General features: G+C 41.7%; 1 protein-coding gene across 1 annotated transcript in view; it reads left to right on the top strand.

The window, feature by feature from the left end:
- The window catches only part of NSUN3 (NOP2/Sun RNA methyltransferase family member 3), a 72,165-nt gene that overhangs the window by 19,533 nt on the left and 32,636 nt on the right, over positions 1–19,996 (top strand). The window contains exons 8-10 of the mRNA XM_025216247.1: positions 2,152–2,273; positions 17,879–18,165; positions 18,844–19,020. Of these exons, the coding sequence (XP_025072032.1) occupies positions 2,152–2,273; positions 17,879–18,140 (384 nt within the window). The 3' untranslated portion in view covers positions 18,141–18,165; positions 18,844–19,020. The remainder of the gene's footprint in view (positions 1–2,151; positions 2,274–17,878; positions 18,166–18,843; positions 19,021–19,996) is intronic.

Genomic DNA, 19,996 nt, shown 5'->3' with positions numbered 1-19,996 from the left:
TGGGCCACTCGGGATGGGACGAGCCTGGCCAGAGCAGCAGGGGCTCAGCTGCATTTTCCCCCTGTCTGCACCAGTCAGTCCCGAGCAGCACACAGCTCTGCTGCCACTTCTGCTAGTCGGTGCTGACCCGACCAGCCTCCTCCCAGCCCCAGCAGCACATGGGAAGCCGGCTTCAGCTGCATGCTGCTCCGGATGGGACAGACCTGCCCAGGTTTGCACCAGCCAGCAGAGGCGGAGGGGGAGCCATGTGCCGCTTGGGACTGACCAGTGCAGGTAGGGGGAAAGTGCGGCTGAGCCCCTGCTGTTCCGGCTGGGCTCATCCTGTCCTGAGTGGCACATGGCTACTCCTCTTCCCACATGCACCGCGTCAGCAACGTCAAGCTGACGCAGTGCGTGTGGGAACCTTGTCCCTTCCCCAGCCCTTCAGCAGCCATTAGATAGCTGGTGAGGGGCTGGGAGAGGGACAATGGGTGGGAACGAAAGTAAACTGTGTTTACTTTCGTTTCCCATCACAGCACCGCGGATCACAGAAAATGGCTTGGCGGGCCGCCTGGCGGACAAGCCTGCACTATACAAATCCCTGGTCCACCCATATATTGAGTATTGTGCATCTCTGCCTCTCAAAAAGGATGTGGTAGAGTTAGAAAAGATAGAAGGACAACCAAAATAATCTTGGGATATGAAGCAGCTATTGTACCAGGAGAGACTAAAAAGACTAGGACCCTTAAGTTTGGAAAGGAGATGTTTGAGGGGCAATATGATAGAGGCATATAAAATCATGAAGGATGTGGACAGAGTGAAGAGAGAACCAAGTTATTAACCAAGTCCTAGAATAGCAGAACTAGGGGGCACCCACTGAAATTGGCAGAAGATGGGTTTAAAACTAACAAGAGAAAGTACTTTTTTCACTCAGTGCCCAGTTAAATTGTAAACTCATTGACAGAAGAGGTTGTAGATACAGATAGTATGGCAAGGTTCACAACGAAACTAGACAGATTCATGGAGAATAGCTCTATTAATAGCTATCCAACAGAACAGTTTCAGCGGTATCCTCTAGCATCTCTAAACCAACAATGGTGGATGCTAGGGCGGGTAATGAACAGGATATAGATTACTCTAGATCAGAGATGTGCACCAGGGGTGGGACCTATGGGCAGGGCATCTGGAATGGGGCCATGGCCAGGAGCGAGAGGGGCAAGTGGAGCCAGGGAAACCCCAGGATCTTGGGGCGGTGACAGTGTGGGACTGGGATTGGAGCAGAGCTGTGATCCTCCATCCACACACCCTGTGATGTGAGTGCGTTCTGTGAGCAGGGGCGCGAAGGGAGTGGATCACAGCTTTGCCCCAGCTCCACCCTGTGCTGTCACTGCCACAAGATCCCGGGCCTGGAGCTGTTCTGTGCCCAGCCGCCCACATGGCTCCCAGCTGGTCTCCATGGAGACCCTGGGATGGCAGGGCCCTGACAGCACAGGGCTGGGCTGGGGCAGAGCCCCTGTTCTGCAGCCCAGCGCTGTCACAGCCCTGTGCTTCAGGGTCTCCTTGAAATGCTGGGAAATGGAGTCTGCTGCCTGCTGCATCTGCCATTTTGCCCACCCCTGCTCTAGTTATACCTGCTTCAATGCTTTCCTTCTTAACACCCATTCTTGCCACTGTTGGAGGCAGGATGCTGGGCCAAGACCATTGGCCTGACCCAGTATGACACGCAGCTTTTTGCATCCAGGTTGAAAACACAAGAGTCCTGTCCATGTTTTCTACGTACCCTAAACTGAACTAATGAAACTCGGTACCCATATCTATGTTCACATGTTAAATGATGTCACACATAACCCTTTGCTGTTGAATTATGGAGAGCACGCAGTGCTTACCATTCTGTTTTGGTGACATGTAAATAGGTGAATAAGAGGGAGGGGCCAGGTGGGATGTGTTCAGCTCAATGATCATGGAACAGTCATTAATGTATATTTTTCTGAAAAGCATGTACAGGTCAGTAGCCCAAATTAATTGATCTTTCTGCTTCTAAAAAAAATAAAGCAAGCCACTTCACATTTTTGCTGAAATTACATTTATGTGCAGTTCTGCATAGGATATAAGAAAGTAAGTTAGCTTCATTACAGCGTGTGTTCTTCTTTTTTTTACTTGTTGGCTACACAGATATTGGTTGATGCCCCCTGCTCAAATGACAGAAATTGGTTGTTTTCATCGGATGTACAGCAGGCAAGGCTTAGACTAATTCAGAGGAAGGTGTTATCTGCTGTACAGATACAGCTGCTAAGGTGAGAAATGCAAAGGATTAATTTAAATGAGATTGTGGCAAGCCATGTCATTGCAGCTTCACATAGTACTTGGGCTTCAACTGCAGAAAGATCCAGAGCAGCCTATTACAATACAAAAAATGCATATGAAGGGAGTATTTTAAAAATTTCTTTCTGATTTCTTTCTCATTTTTTTCTGATTTAGAGGTAGTATTGATTCTACTACTATTCCCTATTTTAAGTAAAGTTTTAAATCTCACTTTCCTATTGTCTTGTAAAAGCTTTTTAAAAAGTGGTCTCTAAGTCCTATCAAATACAGGCTTTTACCATGCCTTATCCTTTTTTTACTTTGAAGCAGAAATACTATTTGCAATTCACAATTTAAAGCTATGTGATCACAAGGCTGTCCATCAGGGTTGGTCATCAGGCGTAAGGTAACATTGTTGCGGCATGAGATCTTAACTTTCCTTGCCTCACTGCTTATGTGAACTGTTTCCAGGAAGAATTTAACGAACTCTTAGTAGGTTAGCCCATGTGTTCATGGGTTTTCAGGATCAGACCACTAGTTTTTAATTTCACTGCTCTGCTACTGGCTGCTGTTAAAAGTTTTCAATCTTCAAAGCTGGACAACTGTAAATAACAGGTTTAGTAAAAAAAATTAAAATTAAGTTGTCGCAACACATTTGCAATTTAATACAAATGAAACTGCTAATACCTGAAATGCTTTCTTTATCCATGAAACAACCATTGAAATCCCTATGATACCTTGCAGATCTGGTTTGAGTATATTTTGTTGGGGTGGGTTAAAAAAGAGTACTCCTTGAGGTGTATTACTTGAATGGCTGTTTAGTTTTTGCCATCAGCCACATGAAAATTCTTATCCCCCATTACCATTGTTTAGGTTACCCTTGATAAAGCTGTTGCCCTTATCTATTTTTTCACAAAACCATTTTTAAAAGATAAATTGCCAAAAAAATTAAATAATACAGTATGATGTGAAAAATGGAGATGTTTTGGGAGCTAGATTTAGAAGATATTTTTCTTTTAAAAAATACTTTCTATAGCAATCTATTGTTTCATAGTTATTGATCAAGTACTAAACTTTTAAATGTAGTGCAATGTTTCACCTCAGAAGTATATAGCTGTCAAAGCAAATTGAGAGAGAAATAAAGTAAGGTTTCAAAAAAGAGCCTGTTTTATGGAAAGTTCCACTGCAGCAGTGCAAGATAGTTTTGCCTGACTTCTGGAAGAAAAAGGCCTAACAGAAGCCTATGATTTATAACAGAAATATGAGTGTCTTATTGCAGTAATGCATCATGTCACCCGTTTCCTTTGAAGAAATCAATCACATTTAAAAGACTGACCTCTTTCAGTTTTCTCTTTTCAGTATTTGACATGTAAAATCCAATTTGTGAACTTCTAGCAAAAGGAAGCATATATCATTCAGTGAAAGTTTGCAAATTTTTATAAATCATTCCAGATTATAATACTGAAAGTGAAGAACTCTTGAAAGCAAGGAGCTTGTTTTTTTTTTTTAAAAAAAAGCAGACAAAAAATACCTTTCATTCCAAAATATCTTTAATTTAATTTATTTTCCCTTAAATCTGGAAGAGGAGATGGCATCTTCTGAAAGGGTACTGATCTGTAATATAGTGCAGCAGCAATAAAAACTTGGACTCGTAGGTCAGTATGTGTTTGATCAGTTTTCGAGTAGAAAAGTGTTAATTAATCTTCTCTCCAGCAAATTTGCTGTTCAGCAAATTCAACAGTCTTAATTTTTGTCTTGCCTAGATTTTAGAATATGTAAAATTAACCCATTTTAAAGTTCCTTCTTGTCAGTGCCACCTTAAAAACTTCAAGTTTAATTTAGTTAAGTATATACGTAGTCCCAGTGACATCAGTACTTGGTTCAGTAGTACACTGGATTTCTAAGGTGTCCTTTATCTGATGACCTTAGAATGCTTTTGAATGCTTAGGGATTCCCCTACTAGCACAAGTGAGAAAGTAGGAAGTGATAAAACAAAGCCAGAGAGAGGCTGAGTGACTCATTCAAGTGTGCCAACCATTCATGAGCAGAGCTAATAAAACAATCTTACTTGCTGTGAGACGCTTACATGGATGGCCTGAGTTTGTAACTGAGAGCTGGGAATAAAGTTCAGATCTTGGTTCTAAGGTTGACGTTCCCAATAATCTTGAGTAAATCACTTAGGATACATGTACCACTCACTTAAGTTATCTAGGATACAGGAAGAAGTTTCACCACATTAACATGGTACTGACCCCCAGAGGCATTCTGGGAGCCAAGCAAGGTTTGCAGAACCCACCCCCAAAATTAAATGGTCAACATATGCAAATATTTTTTAATATCTAATTTAATAATGAAATACATATACAATATAAATGGTTAAACAATACAGGTAAGTTATAGCAAGCAAATACTTAATTGATGAGATGCATGTTCATTTAAAGAAATAATCTTGTTAATATTCAAAAGGATTAAGTTAATTAAGAATTTTCCAAGTCTTAAATTTTTAAAAATCCTCTACTAAGTGAAACAGACGTCACATGTTACCACACAGGGTCAGGTACCTTCCACTCCAGTACAACAAGGATTCCCTGTTTGCAGAGGTGCATCCCAAATTGGATTCCCCGGGCATGTCTCTCTGCAAACGGGAGAATCTGCACAGGTGCTCCTAGAGCCCAGGGCTGCTTGCTCCCCCGTCTCTGCATGTGTCCCAGCGTACACTATTTTAACCTGCTTTGCACTGCTTTCTTTCTGTGGGGGAGGCTGTTACCAGGAAATCCCCGTAGCACACTTTGCTTCTGTACTGCAAATTAGCAGTGCCACACACAGTGTAACGTGCAATGTGTGTAGTCTGTGGCGCCACAAGACACACATGTCTGCATGTGTGGATATGGCCCTAGAGTCTTTTTGTTTTCCATTGTCTAGTAGAGACAGCGATGCTTTTGCCTTGCATGAATTATGAATTGAGAGGGGAGCGGCTTTTAGAATTAATAATAATTTTAAAAATTGTTCAGCTTAGCCATCTAAAAGCTTGCAAAATACACTTCCATGATGGTTAAATAACTAAAAGATGTTTGCAAGAGGTAAGGATTTTAGTAGGCGATTATATTTTATTTGACCAGCTGTATAGTTGGGAAGGACATAGATGAGCTCTGTACCCTTCCTCAGGTCTTTTCCCTGAGTGTTTTTGTCACTGCAGCACACTGGAATGCTTCCGGTTATTGGAGGGTTCTTTTTTTTAATTACAAATAGCATTGCCATTTGTGATTCTGACAGTGTGAACACCCAGCCTGGGTGCATGCAAGGCAGTTTTAGCAATTAATATGGAAACTGAATGTTTGAATGTTGTGCAGTATTTCTGGGGAGCAGGAAGGAAAGCTCATTGTCTGTCTAGTACAGAGCTTCTGGCTCTTTATTAGCAAGATGAATTGCCTTCCTCAGAGTAAAGAAATGGCTCAGAAACTTTTGCTAAGATTTGTTTTTTAAATATATATATTTAACTTTATTCATGGCAAGAAAGTCTGCTGGTCTTTTGAGCATTTTTGTGCAACTAGGCATAGAAATTGGGGAGGGGGGGATGAAAAATGCTTCCTGTTTATAGTGAACTGTGCATGTGGAAAAAAAGATGGTTGCTGTGTATACCAAACTCTAACGTAGCTGAAAGACTCTCTTGCATGTTGTTGTTTGGAACTGCACTGTCTCTACAATGGCAAAGCTTACTGTACACAGACAGTAACTGTGCACATTGTGCCTGGGGCACAGAGCGAATGCTTGTGCTTATGTCACGATCCCCTGTGCTGTGCTGTCACCTCTCATTATAGCTCATTGTATATTAGGAATTGTATACAGGAGGGATTTCCCTAGCCTTCTCAGCGTGATTTTTTTTTGCCAAAAAGAAAAAAAATACATAAGCAGCGTGACCCTACAGTGGCTCAGCTCAGTTTGATTTTTTTTTTTTAAAGGAAAGAGAGGAAAATGCGTGATCTAATTAATCTAAAATAAAAAAAGGGATGGAGGAAGAAGGTAAATATAGGACTTGAGATGATTTGCTGCTTGACTGGCTTAGTAGGGATTGATTGCTTTACTTCTCATCAAAACCAGTGTTGGGTATTAAAGGGAGGAAAAAAACCCCTCTCTTCCAGTGACCAAAAGATGGCACTGTTGAAGTGTTACAGTATTTTTGTAACTTGCCTTGAAACCAGTTATCTTTCTTTTCTTTTAACACCAAAAATGTTTATATTAGTGATATAATTAATGCTGACCCTTCCAACAAGATGTGGAACATATAATCATGTACCGAAAAAGTGGGTTAGGGAAGTGGGATTTGCAATAAGAAATTATATCCCAATGTTGTTTTGATAGCTATTTATTATATGCCTTTTTTAAAAGGTTGTGTTTGAAAAGCCAAGGCTTAAAAAAGGGAACCAAATGGCAACCTATCACGTTGTTTAATTTATTTCAGTGTGAAATATCCCTTTTCGGCATTTGATAACATAAGTTTTAGTGACATTTAAAACTATTCTGATTTTTTTTTTTCAGTCATTGAAGTACATGTATCTGAAACAGATCTTTTTTATTTTTCTTGTAAGATATTGAAATAATCTTATTGCTTTGCTTTCCTTTTTTTTTTTTTTCTAATTCATTTTTTGTATCTCTTTTTTAACCTGTTTAATTTACTGTTAATCTTGAGGCTTGCACTAAATAAAACATGGACCATTTGTTAGATTTGTTCAAAGTCTTTAAACTTGTTATCCAACAATCCTGCCTTGTGGAGGGTTGGATTAAATGACCTTAACAGATCTCTTCCATCTTTGACTCCTTCAGTGTAGTAATGTACACTATTTAATTTCCTTCCTAAGAGGTACTTAGTAAAAAAGGAGTGACACTTCAGTCTTTGGAAATTTTATAGACAGCAAAAGATTTCATAGACAGTAGAGCTGGAAAGGACCTTGTAAGATCATCAGGTCCAGCCCCCTGCCCAAGGGGCAGGAAGTCAGCTAGGGTTAAAGGATCCCAGCAAGATAAGCATCCAGAAGTGTCCAGAGGAGGTGCCTGGAAACTGCAGATTAGACTGGGATGTGCAAGCACATCTGTCTGTGAAAGCTTGTGTGTGGTTCCTGCCCACTTGCCACACTGCCTAGCCTAAACTACCAACAGTAACAATTTTAGGATCACTAAATTCATCCTGAAATCTCTCCAATATTGAAGTGTAAGGGGCCTGTTGTATACTATTTTACAAATAAATGTTTAGCAATGCCTAGTACAACAGTCTAATCTGCAGTTTCCAGCTATTGCAGTTCCAGGCCTTTGGTGATTTAAAAACGTTATTAAACTGCTCAGAGTATTTAATAGTGTAGCAGGTCCCATAAATTGCAGTTTTCTGATATCTCCTAAAGTCACATCCCCCACCCAAAGGAAGGATTTAATTTTGCAGCTAAGCATGCTTCCCTCCCCCTGCCCGATTTATAAAATTTAACACCATCTGTTGTAATTTTTCATCATATATATACACAAGGTGTGCTAGAAAAGAATATCTTATAACATGCCAGGAAACTGTGAATGAAGTATGTTAATGGATGACGTGAGTCTTACCCACTTCTCTTTAAGAACCTAATACAAATAAATTCCAACTCTAAATCATATGTAGCCTCAAAAGCTCCACATTTTCACAGTATGACTTTTCTGAAGTGGTGTGTGGGCATTTAGTTGGCAGACTAAAGCTTCTGTTACAGGCTGCGTTATATAGGTCACCTTTCAGTATTAGTAATTTGTTAGTCTTTCAATCGTACCTTCATCAATGGTTACAGTTTTACATAAAACAAAAAGTGTAATTCTCTGCAGCACAGAGTAGCAGATGCCCACCCTTGCTAATGAAATCACAGTTTTCTTTTTTAAGTAATTTTTAAACACCTGTTTTTATATATATTTATTTTACAGTATTATTTTAATGTTTATATCGGTGTTTTTACTCCTGCATTGAACTCTGGCTTCAGTCGAAAGAAACCAGGATTCCTTTCAGAGTTACTCCACTTCGGTGCTGATTGATACTTTTTGAAAAACATCCAGTTTCATGAGGAGGTGAACTTAGATTTTAATTTATGAAATTAAATTTAGTGTCACTAGATTTATGCTTTAATAAGGATTGACTTGCATTCAATTAATCAACCTGATGAGAGGAAGCTGTCCCACTATGAGCAAATGAAAATACAGTTTAATTATTCTAAAGCAATATACCACAGCTTAAAAAAAAAGTATTTGGGGGCCCTTGTGGCACAGCTTTTGTTTCAATCACGTATATTTTTTTAAAGTAGTACATGTGCAGATAAATAACTTAGCTATAGATTTTAAGTCAGTTCAAAAGGTACGGAGCACCTCATAACGGGTGCTGAGTGTCTTCAGCTTCTGTTTGATTTTGATTTGAATTTTAATCAGCCATTGGTTTGATTGGTAGTTTCAGGTACTTGGTACCTGGCCCGACTGAATTCTTAGTGTATGAACTCACTGCTGCACCGTTCTTGTAACCCTGGCAGAGTGAAGTAATCCCTTTAGATGTCTCAGTTCCTGAATTAGGCACAAAGTGAAAACAATTTTGCATTCTGCAGTCTGACTGTTGCAGAGCAGGATTCTGTCAAAACCTACAAGCTAAGCAGGCTCAGAGCTGCCTCCTTTATGGTGCAAGATTTCAAAGATCTTCTGTGAGGAATCATGTTGGTCATTCCAAAGGTGCTCATCTTTCGTCTGAATCAGTGCTCCAGCATACTGTTGTGGGGACTTTGTGCTGGAGAGGGTGACTGTTTTTTGGCCAAGGTCCTGACCACTTGCAGTTACAGAAGATCTCTTGGCACTTTTCACTAATGTCACGGCAGAAGTTATAGCACAACTCTAGTTCGGGTTTTATATTTTATCTACAGAATTCTCTGTATAGTTTCAGCTGGTGAAACTCTTGTTTCCTAAACTCTTGCCTGGCGTTCTTTCTCTGTACAACTAAACAGTGGCTTCCACTCCTTGTTGCTGGCTGTGTTTCAGTGGTGGGTGAAGAGCTAATAAGTCGCTTTGAAATCTTCCAGGAAGAGAGAAATGTAAGAAATTCTGCATGTTTAGCAACAAAATCATTACATTTACTATTCAGTTGTAACCAACAAACAACCTGAGATAAGGTTGTATATAATTTTACAGATAATCCATGGTAACTGTCCATGTGCATGTTTTTACCCTGCAGTAATAAGTAGTTTACATCTCTCTGAAAGTGGGAATAAACTACCTTATTTACTGTAGGTGCATTTACTGTGTCTCACATTAACACCAGCAAATACTGCGGAATAACTGAAGTACAGTGAGTTGGCACCCTGGTTTGCCTTGCAGTAATTTGTTCATGTGCCCATGCCTGTTTTCATAATTCTGCTCCTCTGCATATTCATGGATGAGGTGTCATTACCAATTAAAATTTAACCATTTAGTTTCAAACCAACCATAATAAAGGGTGATTTTGTGAGTAAAGCATTGAACTTGTGTTTGGGAACATATGTTCGGTTTGCAGATGTGTTCTACACTCGGTTACCTTGGGCAAATTACTTAATCTTTGTGCCCCAGTTTTAGGTATTAAATAAGTTCTAAGTACTTCCTTTTCCTATCTTCTTTGTACTGTCAGTTGTTTGGGGTGTGGGCTGTCTTACTGTTGTGGTTAGCACAGAGTGGTCAAAATATTAGTAGAAGCCTCTAGGCACAACTAATGAAAGTACAGGCAGTCCTTGGACTTAACAACACATTGGTTCCTGAAAACCGCGTCTTAAGTTGAAACGTTGTAACTTGGAACCAATTTTCTCATAAGAAGCAATGTTATAAATGGGGGATTGGTTCCTGAACCAAGGCCCGATACCTTATTTTCACCAAAAATAACCAAGAATTTTGTACTCGATCAATTATAAATGAGTAATATATCTACATTAATGTATTTATATTGTAAATAGCAATCGTATTGATTTGGAAGGACTTCTTTGAGGTGATTTTGCTGGACTTTTTGAAGGGCTCTTCGCTGGAGTCTTCTCAGGAGTCTTGGCTGCAGGTTTTTCTGGAGTCTTTTCTGCTTTCTTAAGGAAAGTGTCCAAGGAAGTTTGGACAGATGTTCCCCAGGGAGATGGGCAATGCAGCGAACTTGTTCGCTGGCATGGTGTGGCGTCGGATCAAGCGTTGTAAAATCGAAACTGACTGCAGGAAGTTGAAACGGTGTCAATTTATAAACGTTGTAACTCGAAATGTTGTAAATTGAGGACTGCCTGTAATACATATTTAGAGACAAGTTCTCCTTAAACCACTGAACAAAGTGCAAGTGTTTGTCAGTGTTTTCCCTTCATTTTCCCTGTCTTTCCTCTTTTTGCGTAGCAGCAGAGAACTGCAAGTATGGCATTACCTCAAATATCAGCATTCCCTTCAGTCCTTTTAATCATGTTGGTTAAGATACCATACATAATCCTATTTGCACTCTTTTTACATAATCCTCCCAGATGCCTGTGGGAGGGACTGCCTACCAGTGCACTGCATTCACAAATTCTTTGTTTTCATAGTATCTATCCAAATAGAGGTTGTCTTAGAGCAAGCAATAATGTTTGCCAGGGCATAGGAGTTTTCCTTGAATTTTTGCTTAGCGTTATAGTATTTGTATTATATGCAAACTTGCCCCCACCCAAGCAAAGTTCATAGTTTAACTGTGCAGTGCTGCTCCCCTCAAAATGCTGGTCTGTAGTGTCAGATAATAGTCCAATTCTAAGGAGACACTTCACCACACAGTCATCTAGATTAGAAAGCCATGCTGCCAATTGAGCCCTAACAAACTAATTTCAGAAGGATAAATTACAAATGCTGGGATGAAAACCAAGAAGAACAAGCATCCAACAAAGGCATTAAAAAAAAAAAAAAAGGAAAAAAAAGTTGATCTAGTTTGTCCTAAAGAGAATGTTATTTAACTTACAGCACTTCTCTGAAAGAGTCTAAAAAGCGTCAGGGATTTGTGGCTGGCTGCCTGTTTTGATTTTTAGTCATTTGGCTTTAATTTATCTGCTTGCCCTTTGTTTGGTGATTTGGCTAGCCAGCAGCAGCTTCACTCCTGCCCACACCTCATTTACTTTTGCCAGCTGATAAAACCTCTGTTTGTAGAGACATAAAGGCAAATGGAGAGAAGCTGGAGAGGAAAATGGATGTGGTGAGGGAGGGGGGCAGAAAAGTTATAGGGTGCGATTTGGTCCAACATTAGTACTTTCCTTATTTTCTTGCTGAGAGCTGTGTGGAGAAAAGAAAGATTGGAAGTTAACTACCCAGACTTCTCTTGGTGATGCACTAGAGTAAACCACAGCAAGCAGTACATTCATTGTTTAATTCAGAAAGATTAGTGGAGAGAAGGGAGTGAGGTGAGTGGATTCTAAATGGGAAGAATCATTTGGGTAACTATACCAAAATATGTTACTTGCTAAAACAGTTGCTACTCCAGTGCCGCCTGAACTTTGCTTGGTCAGAGCTTCCCTTTCTTTACAGGGGTGCTTGAAACTGATTTACTCTGAGCCCCCTTTTGGATTTGGATAGAAATTGCCTTTATTGAGCGTTTCCGTATACATGGGGGAACATCCCCCCCCCCCTTGTGTTGAAATGCCCAAACTTTTATTCCAAGTTTGCTTTCCTTCCTATACATATTCTGATTCTGGGTTGGCACTGCTGATCCACTAGTAGTCACTACACTGAGCACCTCTTCCTGGTCACCAACTGTGGAATTTAACCTGCCATTTTAGTAATCCTTTTGAACAAATCACTCGGCTTAATACTGCTTTATAATTACTCTTCCAGGATATAAACATGACTTGGCACACTCTGTTTGGGAAAACACAATGCCAAAAATATGTCTTGATTCTTTTAAATATTGAAGATGTTATTTAAAAAAAAATCTTCCCCACTGTAGTGCATTTTTTGAAATGCTATACAACACTTGTTCCTATTTGCACTAAACATCTTATGAATTCTTTGAATTTATTGTCCCATGAATGTGACCTGTCCTATTACATCTTAGATGCAAGTTTTGTGGAAGAGAGACCTATAAGGAACACAAATGAAGCAGAAAGCAATTATATTTTTTGTGGGATTGCCCCCCTGAAACACTCTACAGCCATGCCATGGCACACCTATGTGGATACAGATCACTTTTTAAAGTGGCCAATTGCATGAAAAATTAACCATTATCACATGAGGTTTCAGATGAAGGCACTCTACTTCAGAGCACCTGAGGAACATGTGTTCCCTAGGTTTAATTTGTTGCACAATCCCCAGGGCTGTCAGGGAAAAAGGAAGGAGGGCACCAACAGCAGTGAGCTGCCAGCTGGGGTTTGCCCAGCCATAGCTGGAGGGGCTGGGTGGGTTGGACCCCCCCACACCTCATGATCCCCCTCCCCCCCACCCCCACCCTTCCAGCTCAGGCCAGGCAAACCCCAGCCAACAGCTCGCTGCTGCTGGCTTCCCCCTTCTCTACCCCACCACTTTCCTGCTGGGGGCTCCTTGGCTAGAGAGAGGAGCCGCTCCTCGGTTGGCTGCTTGCCTGCAGGCAGGCCTGATCCCCACTACTCCCAAACCCAACAAGCAAATGTCTTTTGGGTCAGGGGGGCACTCAAACTCATGGCGCTTTATGTAATCTGCCATGAGTTAGAGCAGAGGCTGGAATATCTTTAATGCCCTACAGTGCCGGCACTGATGGCATTCTTCACTGAGTTCCTACGTCAGCAGAAAACAGGGTCTCTGCAGGTGACATCTTCCAGAAGAGAGAGAAAACTGAAGCTCAGCTCCTTCCCCACACCCCACTTTTTTTTAATACCCACATGCTCAGGTGTAACTATGCTGAGCAACAGCGTTGAATGAAGTCTTTACATTGCTGTCTTCTGTGTTACCATCTTCAAGTTTCTCTCATCCTTAAATCTTTTTTGTTTAGGTCATTTTTAGCTGTGACCACTCAGTGCATTCTCCAGCTTCCTTTTGTTTAGTTTTGTTTTTTGCTGTATACAATACACTTTTCAGGTCTTTTTTGATGCTTGGCCCAACTATTGCAACGGTCTTTCTTGAATCTTCTGTAACAATGGCTGCGCACAGGTGTTAAAAATGTATATAAATAAATGTGCTTTACCAGAAGTAGAGCGCATTACTTCCACCTGCCTCCACAGTGTCTCTATAGATTGGGCGCTTCAGTGGGGTTTTAGATAAAAGCGCCAAGAAAGTCCCACCATAGCCCCAATCTATACAGACCTCAGGCAAGCTAGGTCCAACTAACGCAATGCCTCTTGGCATGTGCTGGGCTCATTGTGGAAGTGTGCAGAATTTTATAGTAAAGCACCACTTTTTTTTTAACGTCTGAAAGCAGCCAATGTTATTTCTCATCCTAGTTGCTTTCTGTCTCATCATTTATTTTCTGCAGTCTTGAAATTCAGTATTCTCTTCTTCCAGCTCACTTCTTCTGTCAACATCTTTTGTTCACTGGTTTCTCTCATGCTTAAGCATTCCAACCCCTTCAAACCGTATCAGTGTGACACGTGTCTTGCATCTGCTCCTTGCTTGCTTTGTAGCGTTTTTCATTCTTTTTTTATGTCATCTTCATAATTCCACCTCTTCCTACTAATTCTTTCAGGTATGCACATTTTTCCACTTGTTCTAGTTTTTTGTCTCTAATTCTGATCTCTGCCTCTGCATCTGTTCTGCCAGTGGCCATAATTTTTGTCTTCCCTGTCCCAGTCTTCAGTCAATCAACATTTTCTGATTTCCTGTTCTCTTGTTAATTATTCTCTGTATATCCTCCTTGGTCAGTGCTTTGGAGTTAATCTGATCTTCACATCTTCATTGCATTGCCTACACATCACAGTGCTTTTTGTTCCATGTTTCAGTTCTGGAATCATCACTGCTTCTCAATTGACCTGACCACTTGCACCTATCAAAATTCCATGGTACATTTACAAATGTTGGGGTGTTTACCTTGGCACGTGTGTCCTATTCCAAAAAGTGACTATATTAAAATTCCTGAGACTCCATTGTCCTTTTAAGCAGGAGAGGGGTTCTTTAGTAATCTCTGTTTGACCTTATGCACACTTGAGTATTTGTCCCGTTTCAGCCCCAAGAAGCAACTGTGAAGTGATCCATTTACATAATACTTCATAAATTAGTCTGTGGAGCTTTCAGGGTGGAAATGGCTAGAAGAGATGATAAAGCAAGATTAGTTTAACCAGCCAGAATACCTTTACCTAAAGGTTACCTTTGCCTTCAACTCCTTTAAGCATTTTAGTAATGCCAGGCTTAAAGCATGCTGTTAAAAATAGATTAATTTGTGTCATATTTTTTCTGTATTCACATAGCACTTAGGCTGTGGCAGTTAAATATGCCATACATATGTCATTTCAACACTCTAATGTACTGTATTTTACCCCGTATAGTAAGACAGAACGCTGCTTTAAGGAAGGTAAACAGCTCCCATTTCTTAGGTTTGGTCATTGAGTTGTGTAACATAGGGAGTACATATAATTACTGGTTTTTTTATTTAAAAAATGCACATGTATGTATTAATGATTTTCATTTTCAGGCAATTAGATAAGTTTGATTACATTTTTTAAAAGTTGCTGTGACTGTTAAATGCATGAAAAAGCTGTAGGTTTGGATCTTAAATGTGGGTTATTATTAAACATGTAAGTTTTTCATCCGTAGTAGGGAAATTGCAAGGGGAGGCAACAGGGGTGTAGCTTGCAAGTGAAGTGACAAGTTTGGTTTGCAGAAATGTTTGCAAAACTGCACACCTAATAGTTGCATCCTGGTTATTGCAATTCCTGGTTCCCTTTTCTTTCCTTTAAAAAAAAGAGGTATTTGAGCCCCCAAATGACCCACTAAATATTTACTCAACAAATCTGCTGTGATGTTAACTAGTTTGTATGTGTAGCTGCAACACTTCCATGTGCAAATTAGACATTTGCCTCTTCCTGATCATATTTGAAAACCAGGATCCTTAGGCTAAGTAAGTACAGATGGTCAAAAAGCCCGAGGCTGAATCAATTCAGTCTTCTCAGGTTAGTCTAAGCCAGGGATGGGTAATTATTTCAGCTGGAGGGCCACTTAATGAGGTTTGGCAAGCTGTCGAGGGCCGCATGGGTAGCCCCACCCCTTGACAGATGCCTCATGCCCTGGCTGCCATCTTGGGACTGCAAGTCCCACCCCCTAACTCCTAACCTTTGCCACCAGAAGTGCCTCCCCTTGTCCCCACAAGTACTCCTTTTCGCAAGGGGGGTTTCCCATCTCGGAACCAGAAAAATACCAAATCATATTCTAAAAATCAAACATCTACTACAACATTCATTAATTTGATTTCAAAAAATATTTTTGTCCTGATTTACATGCGTTTGTGTAGTGTACATAGAGGTGATTGTATAATAGTTTAAAATGAAGTCTTACTCTTGTATATTGTGGGGGGAGTGTGGGAGGTGTGGGTGGGTGGGTATTGGTTTGTGGGGGGCTGTGGGTATGTGTGTATGAGGGGTGTGGGGGAGGGTATGAGTGTAGGATTTGTGGGGGAGCTGGATAGGTGTGAGGGGTATGTGTGTGTGGGGGGGGATATATGGGGTGTGGGTGGGTATGGAGTTTGTGGGGGACTGTGAGTGTGTGTGGGGAGGGTGGCTGGGGAGGGCTTTGGCATGCGTGGAGGGGAATGGTATCTGGGGTGTACATGGGGGATGTGGGTGCCCACAGTCCCTGTCGCCAGCGGCAGCAGCAGACTGTGAGGCGTCAGGGCCCATGGCAGGTGGAGCTCCTATCAGCACTTCTGCCAGCCTGGGCTCCGTGCTTCTGCCACCCCTGGCCCTGGGGCCCCATGCTCCTGCCTACCCAATCACTGCCACTTTCCACCCCCCAGCTGCCACCACTGCCCTTCTCCTGCCTCTTCCCTAACTTCTTGCTCACCACCACTGCTTCTCTGCCCCCCAGCCCGTTGGCCACTCCAGCACCACACAGTTCCTGGTTGCACAGCAATGCAGCCAGGGACTATGTGGTGCCAGTGGCTGGCAGGGGTGGGGAGCAGGGGCAGGTGAGAAAGTGGGGAAATGGCGGTTGCAGCAGCGGTTGCGGGGGGTGCAGGTGGCAACGGGCTGTAGCACAGGGCCCACTCTGGTGCCCCGGGGCCAGGGTCAGCAGGGCCCAGGGCAGGGCAGCAGGACCATGGGCATGGGCTGGCAGGGGTCTGTGGAGCCAGGCCCAGATGCGCCAGCAAGGAGGGGGCAGAGCCAGCCCAAGCCCTGTGCTCTTGGTGCCTCACCCTGGGTCCCCACCAGCCCTGGCCCTGCGCTTCCATCCAACTGTCACTGTGCTTCTGCCCACTGCCACTCCGCACCTGCCTGCTGCTGCTGCAACCGCCATTTCTCTGCTTTACCATCCACCACTGCTGGTTCTCCCCACCCGTTCTACCACCTGCTGGCCACTCTGGCACTACATGGTTCCCAGCTGCATTGCCAGACCACAGGATGCAACAGGAACCACCCAGCTCCAAAGACTGGGGCGATCGCCCGTGGTCCTCTCCCCAGGCCAAAAGCTTCTGCCTAGCAGAGGGAATGCTAGACACAGGCTTCTGGTTGGGGGCTAGGGGGAGGGTGGAGCTGGGCAGGCATTGCTGCTGTGACTGCTGGGTCCTACTGCCCCTAGGTTCTGCCACCAGCTCCCCCTGGGTCCTGCTGCTGCTGGTGCCTTGTCATCTTTGACAAGGAGCCAGGGCCAGATAATAATTAATTTTCTAAACTTTTTAGGGGCCCTGTGGGCCAGATAGAATGGCCTGGCAGGCTGGACTCAGCCCAAGGGCCAGATTTTGCCTGTCCCTGGTCTAAGTGCATAGATTAAACTGATAAGCAAGTGAACAGACGTTCACTTTTGATTCCAGAAATGCAGCCATGTGCCTGCAGTGGCTCAGGCTAGGGAGATGCTAGAGCATTCCTCCCTGCTTGGCTGTAGCAGACAGCTTGGACCAAATCTAAACTACCCACCCTGTGAGGTGGGGTTTGCAGGGGAGGTACAAAGCATTGTGGGATGGTGGTAGGACTGTGAGTTAAGTTGAATCTAGAAGGGGATCTGGGATAGAAGTTCAGTAAACTGACTTAACATAAATTAGTGAAACCTGATGCTGCATCCATCCATATTTATCTTAAACTGGATTTGGCCATTTTAATGGCGGTTTACATCCACTGAACTTCTGCTGTGTTACATATTTGAACTGATTTCTTATCACTTATACCAGTTTATATGTCATTTCTGTCCCTAGCCATAGAGTCCTGTTTAAACTTTAGAACCATAATGATTATAAAGGTTACGCGGCATTACAGAGTACATCTACTTTTTCCAAGTTGTTGTAATCCTGGAAGAATATTGCAAGAGAATGGGAAATGCATAAGCAAATATGAAAGCAGAACACATCACAAGTAACTTTCTGAATTCTTCCTAAAATGCTCAGTTTACACCATGTGATGAAAGTCTGTTTCCTGCAGTTTGTGTTTTGATTTACAGCCACTTGTTCAGTTGAATATGCCTAAGTAATATGAACCTGTTTTTTGATTGCTTACAGGTCTGCTATTAAAGCCTTGCGTCCTGGAGGAACACTGGTCTATTCTACATGCACCCTCTCAAAGGCAGAAAACAGTGACGTCACAACCCAAATCCTAAACTCCTGCAGCAATATTCTGCCTGTAGACATAAGAGAAATGGCTAGTGCCATTTCCCATGAGTTCGCTCTTGCCAGCAGTGCCCAGCAATATGAACTGTTAGTCCTCCCAGAACGGGGGAAAGCGTGGGGACCAATGTATATAGCTAAACTAAAGAAAACTTAGCGTGTGTGCTTTGTATGAGCCTTTTGTAAGTCACATTGACAACTTTTTTTTTAAACACATGCGATTGTATGTATATGAACTGTAGCAAATGTTAACAAGGCAATGTGGGCTAAGTAGCTTAGATTTAGAGCTGTGAAAGAATACCCCAGACATTCTGAAATGAGAAATTTGAGATTTAATTGGGGAATGGGCCAATACTCAGGTATGGTCTGAGCCTGCAACTGGTTCTGTTCAGCAGAGAATGTTGGAATTATGTGAGGTCCTGCAAGGTGGTTGCAAGACTTTGTTTTATGAGGTATAATTGTAAAATAGAGTCCTTTCTTAAGTGCTTCATAAAGTGCTATAGTTGATAGGATTTCTCCCCTTTCCCCTGAACCCCACCCTTTAAATGCAACAAATTTTCAAAATAAATTGCTATGAAAAATGCTCTGCATAAGAATTGCTGGCTTGAATAACCATTTCCTAAACATCTCAACTTTAGCGGGTTTTTTATTATTTCCAAATGTGCCTACATATCTCTGATTATCTATAAGAGCTCATTTGTATGCAGAACCTGGCTTTTTAAGCAGGGAGTATTCCAAGCTCCAGCAAAACAGGTTTCTTATTTGCCAAGTTGTTTACTGGTAAGAACTGTCTTCTATTTACTGCAAAGGTCAGCAACTATATTGACATGAGCTTTCTTCTCTCTCTCTTTTTTTTGCAGATTATCAAAATATAAACTGAAAGGGTAAATTATGTTGAAAAGCCCTTAAAACAGTAGATTTGCAGACATGTGTTTAGCTTTGACATTCAGTTTGTGGAATAATACATCTATTGAGCAAGCTACAGAGCAAGGACTCGAAACAAAACCTAAATGATTAATAACTGCAATAACTGCATGGTATTCAGAGAGTTTTGTTACATAATTGCAGTCATAATGAGCAATGCAGACAATTCTGAGAAATGGCTTATTCACTGGGTCATGAAATCTTATGAGAATTGGTGATGTCATAGCTGTAGTGTACAAGGAAAAAGAATCCCAATGAGATCATATAGTAATGTTGATGTGCCAAAGCTCCAGCTGTATCAGGTGCTCTCCTATTCCATGTCCATATACACAGGATGCCACCTTCTGTAGTGGGGGCATGGCCCTCCTCCTTGGATCTCTCAAATTCACTTTAATAACCTTGGCAGAAGCAGGACACTGACAGCCCTCATCCCCCTCCTTTACCTGTGGCAGGTTAAGGAGGTTTTGATATCTTGCAGCATACCTTGTAGTTACATGAGAGGGTTGATGGCATAGTTTTAAGAATTGGTTAGACCAGGACTTATATGGGATGCCTTGAGCAGGGGATTGGACTAGTTGACTTCTGGAGGTTCTTTTCAACCCTATTTTTCCAAGATTCTGTAACTCTAATGCAGCTCTTTTGACAATTCTGATTATAAAGGGGCAAAGGCACGTTGCTGTTTAAAAATTACTTTAAAATACTATTTAGGCCTCTGCCACCATTGAACCCACTAGTTTCTGTGAGCTTATTCACAATCTTTCTATTTTTAAGTGTTTTTTTCTTTCCAATTTTGCAATCTGAAAAGGCCTCCACAAACAGGGGAGATGAAGTGATTATTCTGGGAGAAGACTATAACTGGAAAATGGAGAAAAAGTATCCCCAAATCATTTAGTAATTGTAAATGCCAGCTGTTAGAGTAGCAAGTAAAAATCAGCTTTTCTCTGAAAAAATAATTTGTTCTTCTTAGTTTCTTACTGGTGTTTTTCTTCTGGTTACTGACAATGCCAACTTCTTGTCTCATCTACTCTGTCAGTTTATAAAACTGCCTGTCAAATGCTTTAGTTTTGCCTGTACTGCACATGGTGGCTG

Source organism: Alligator sinensis, unplaced genomic scaffold, assembly GCF_000455745.1.
Source record: "Alligator sinensis unplaced genomic scaffold, ASM45574v1 scaffold1217_1, whole genome shotgun sequence".
Classification (NCBI taxonomy): Eukaryota; Metazoa; Chordata; order Crocodylia; family Alligatoridae; genus Alligator; species Alligator sinensis.
Note: the sequence above shows the minus strand (reverse complement) of the source record. Positions and strands in the feature narration are given on the sequence as shown.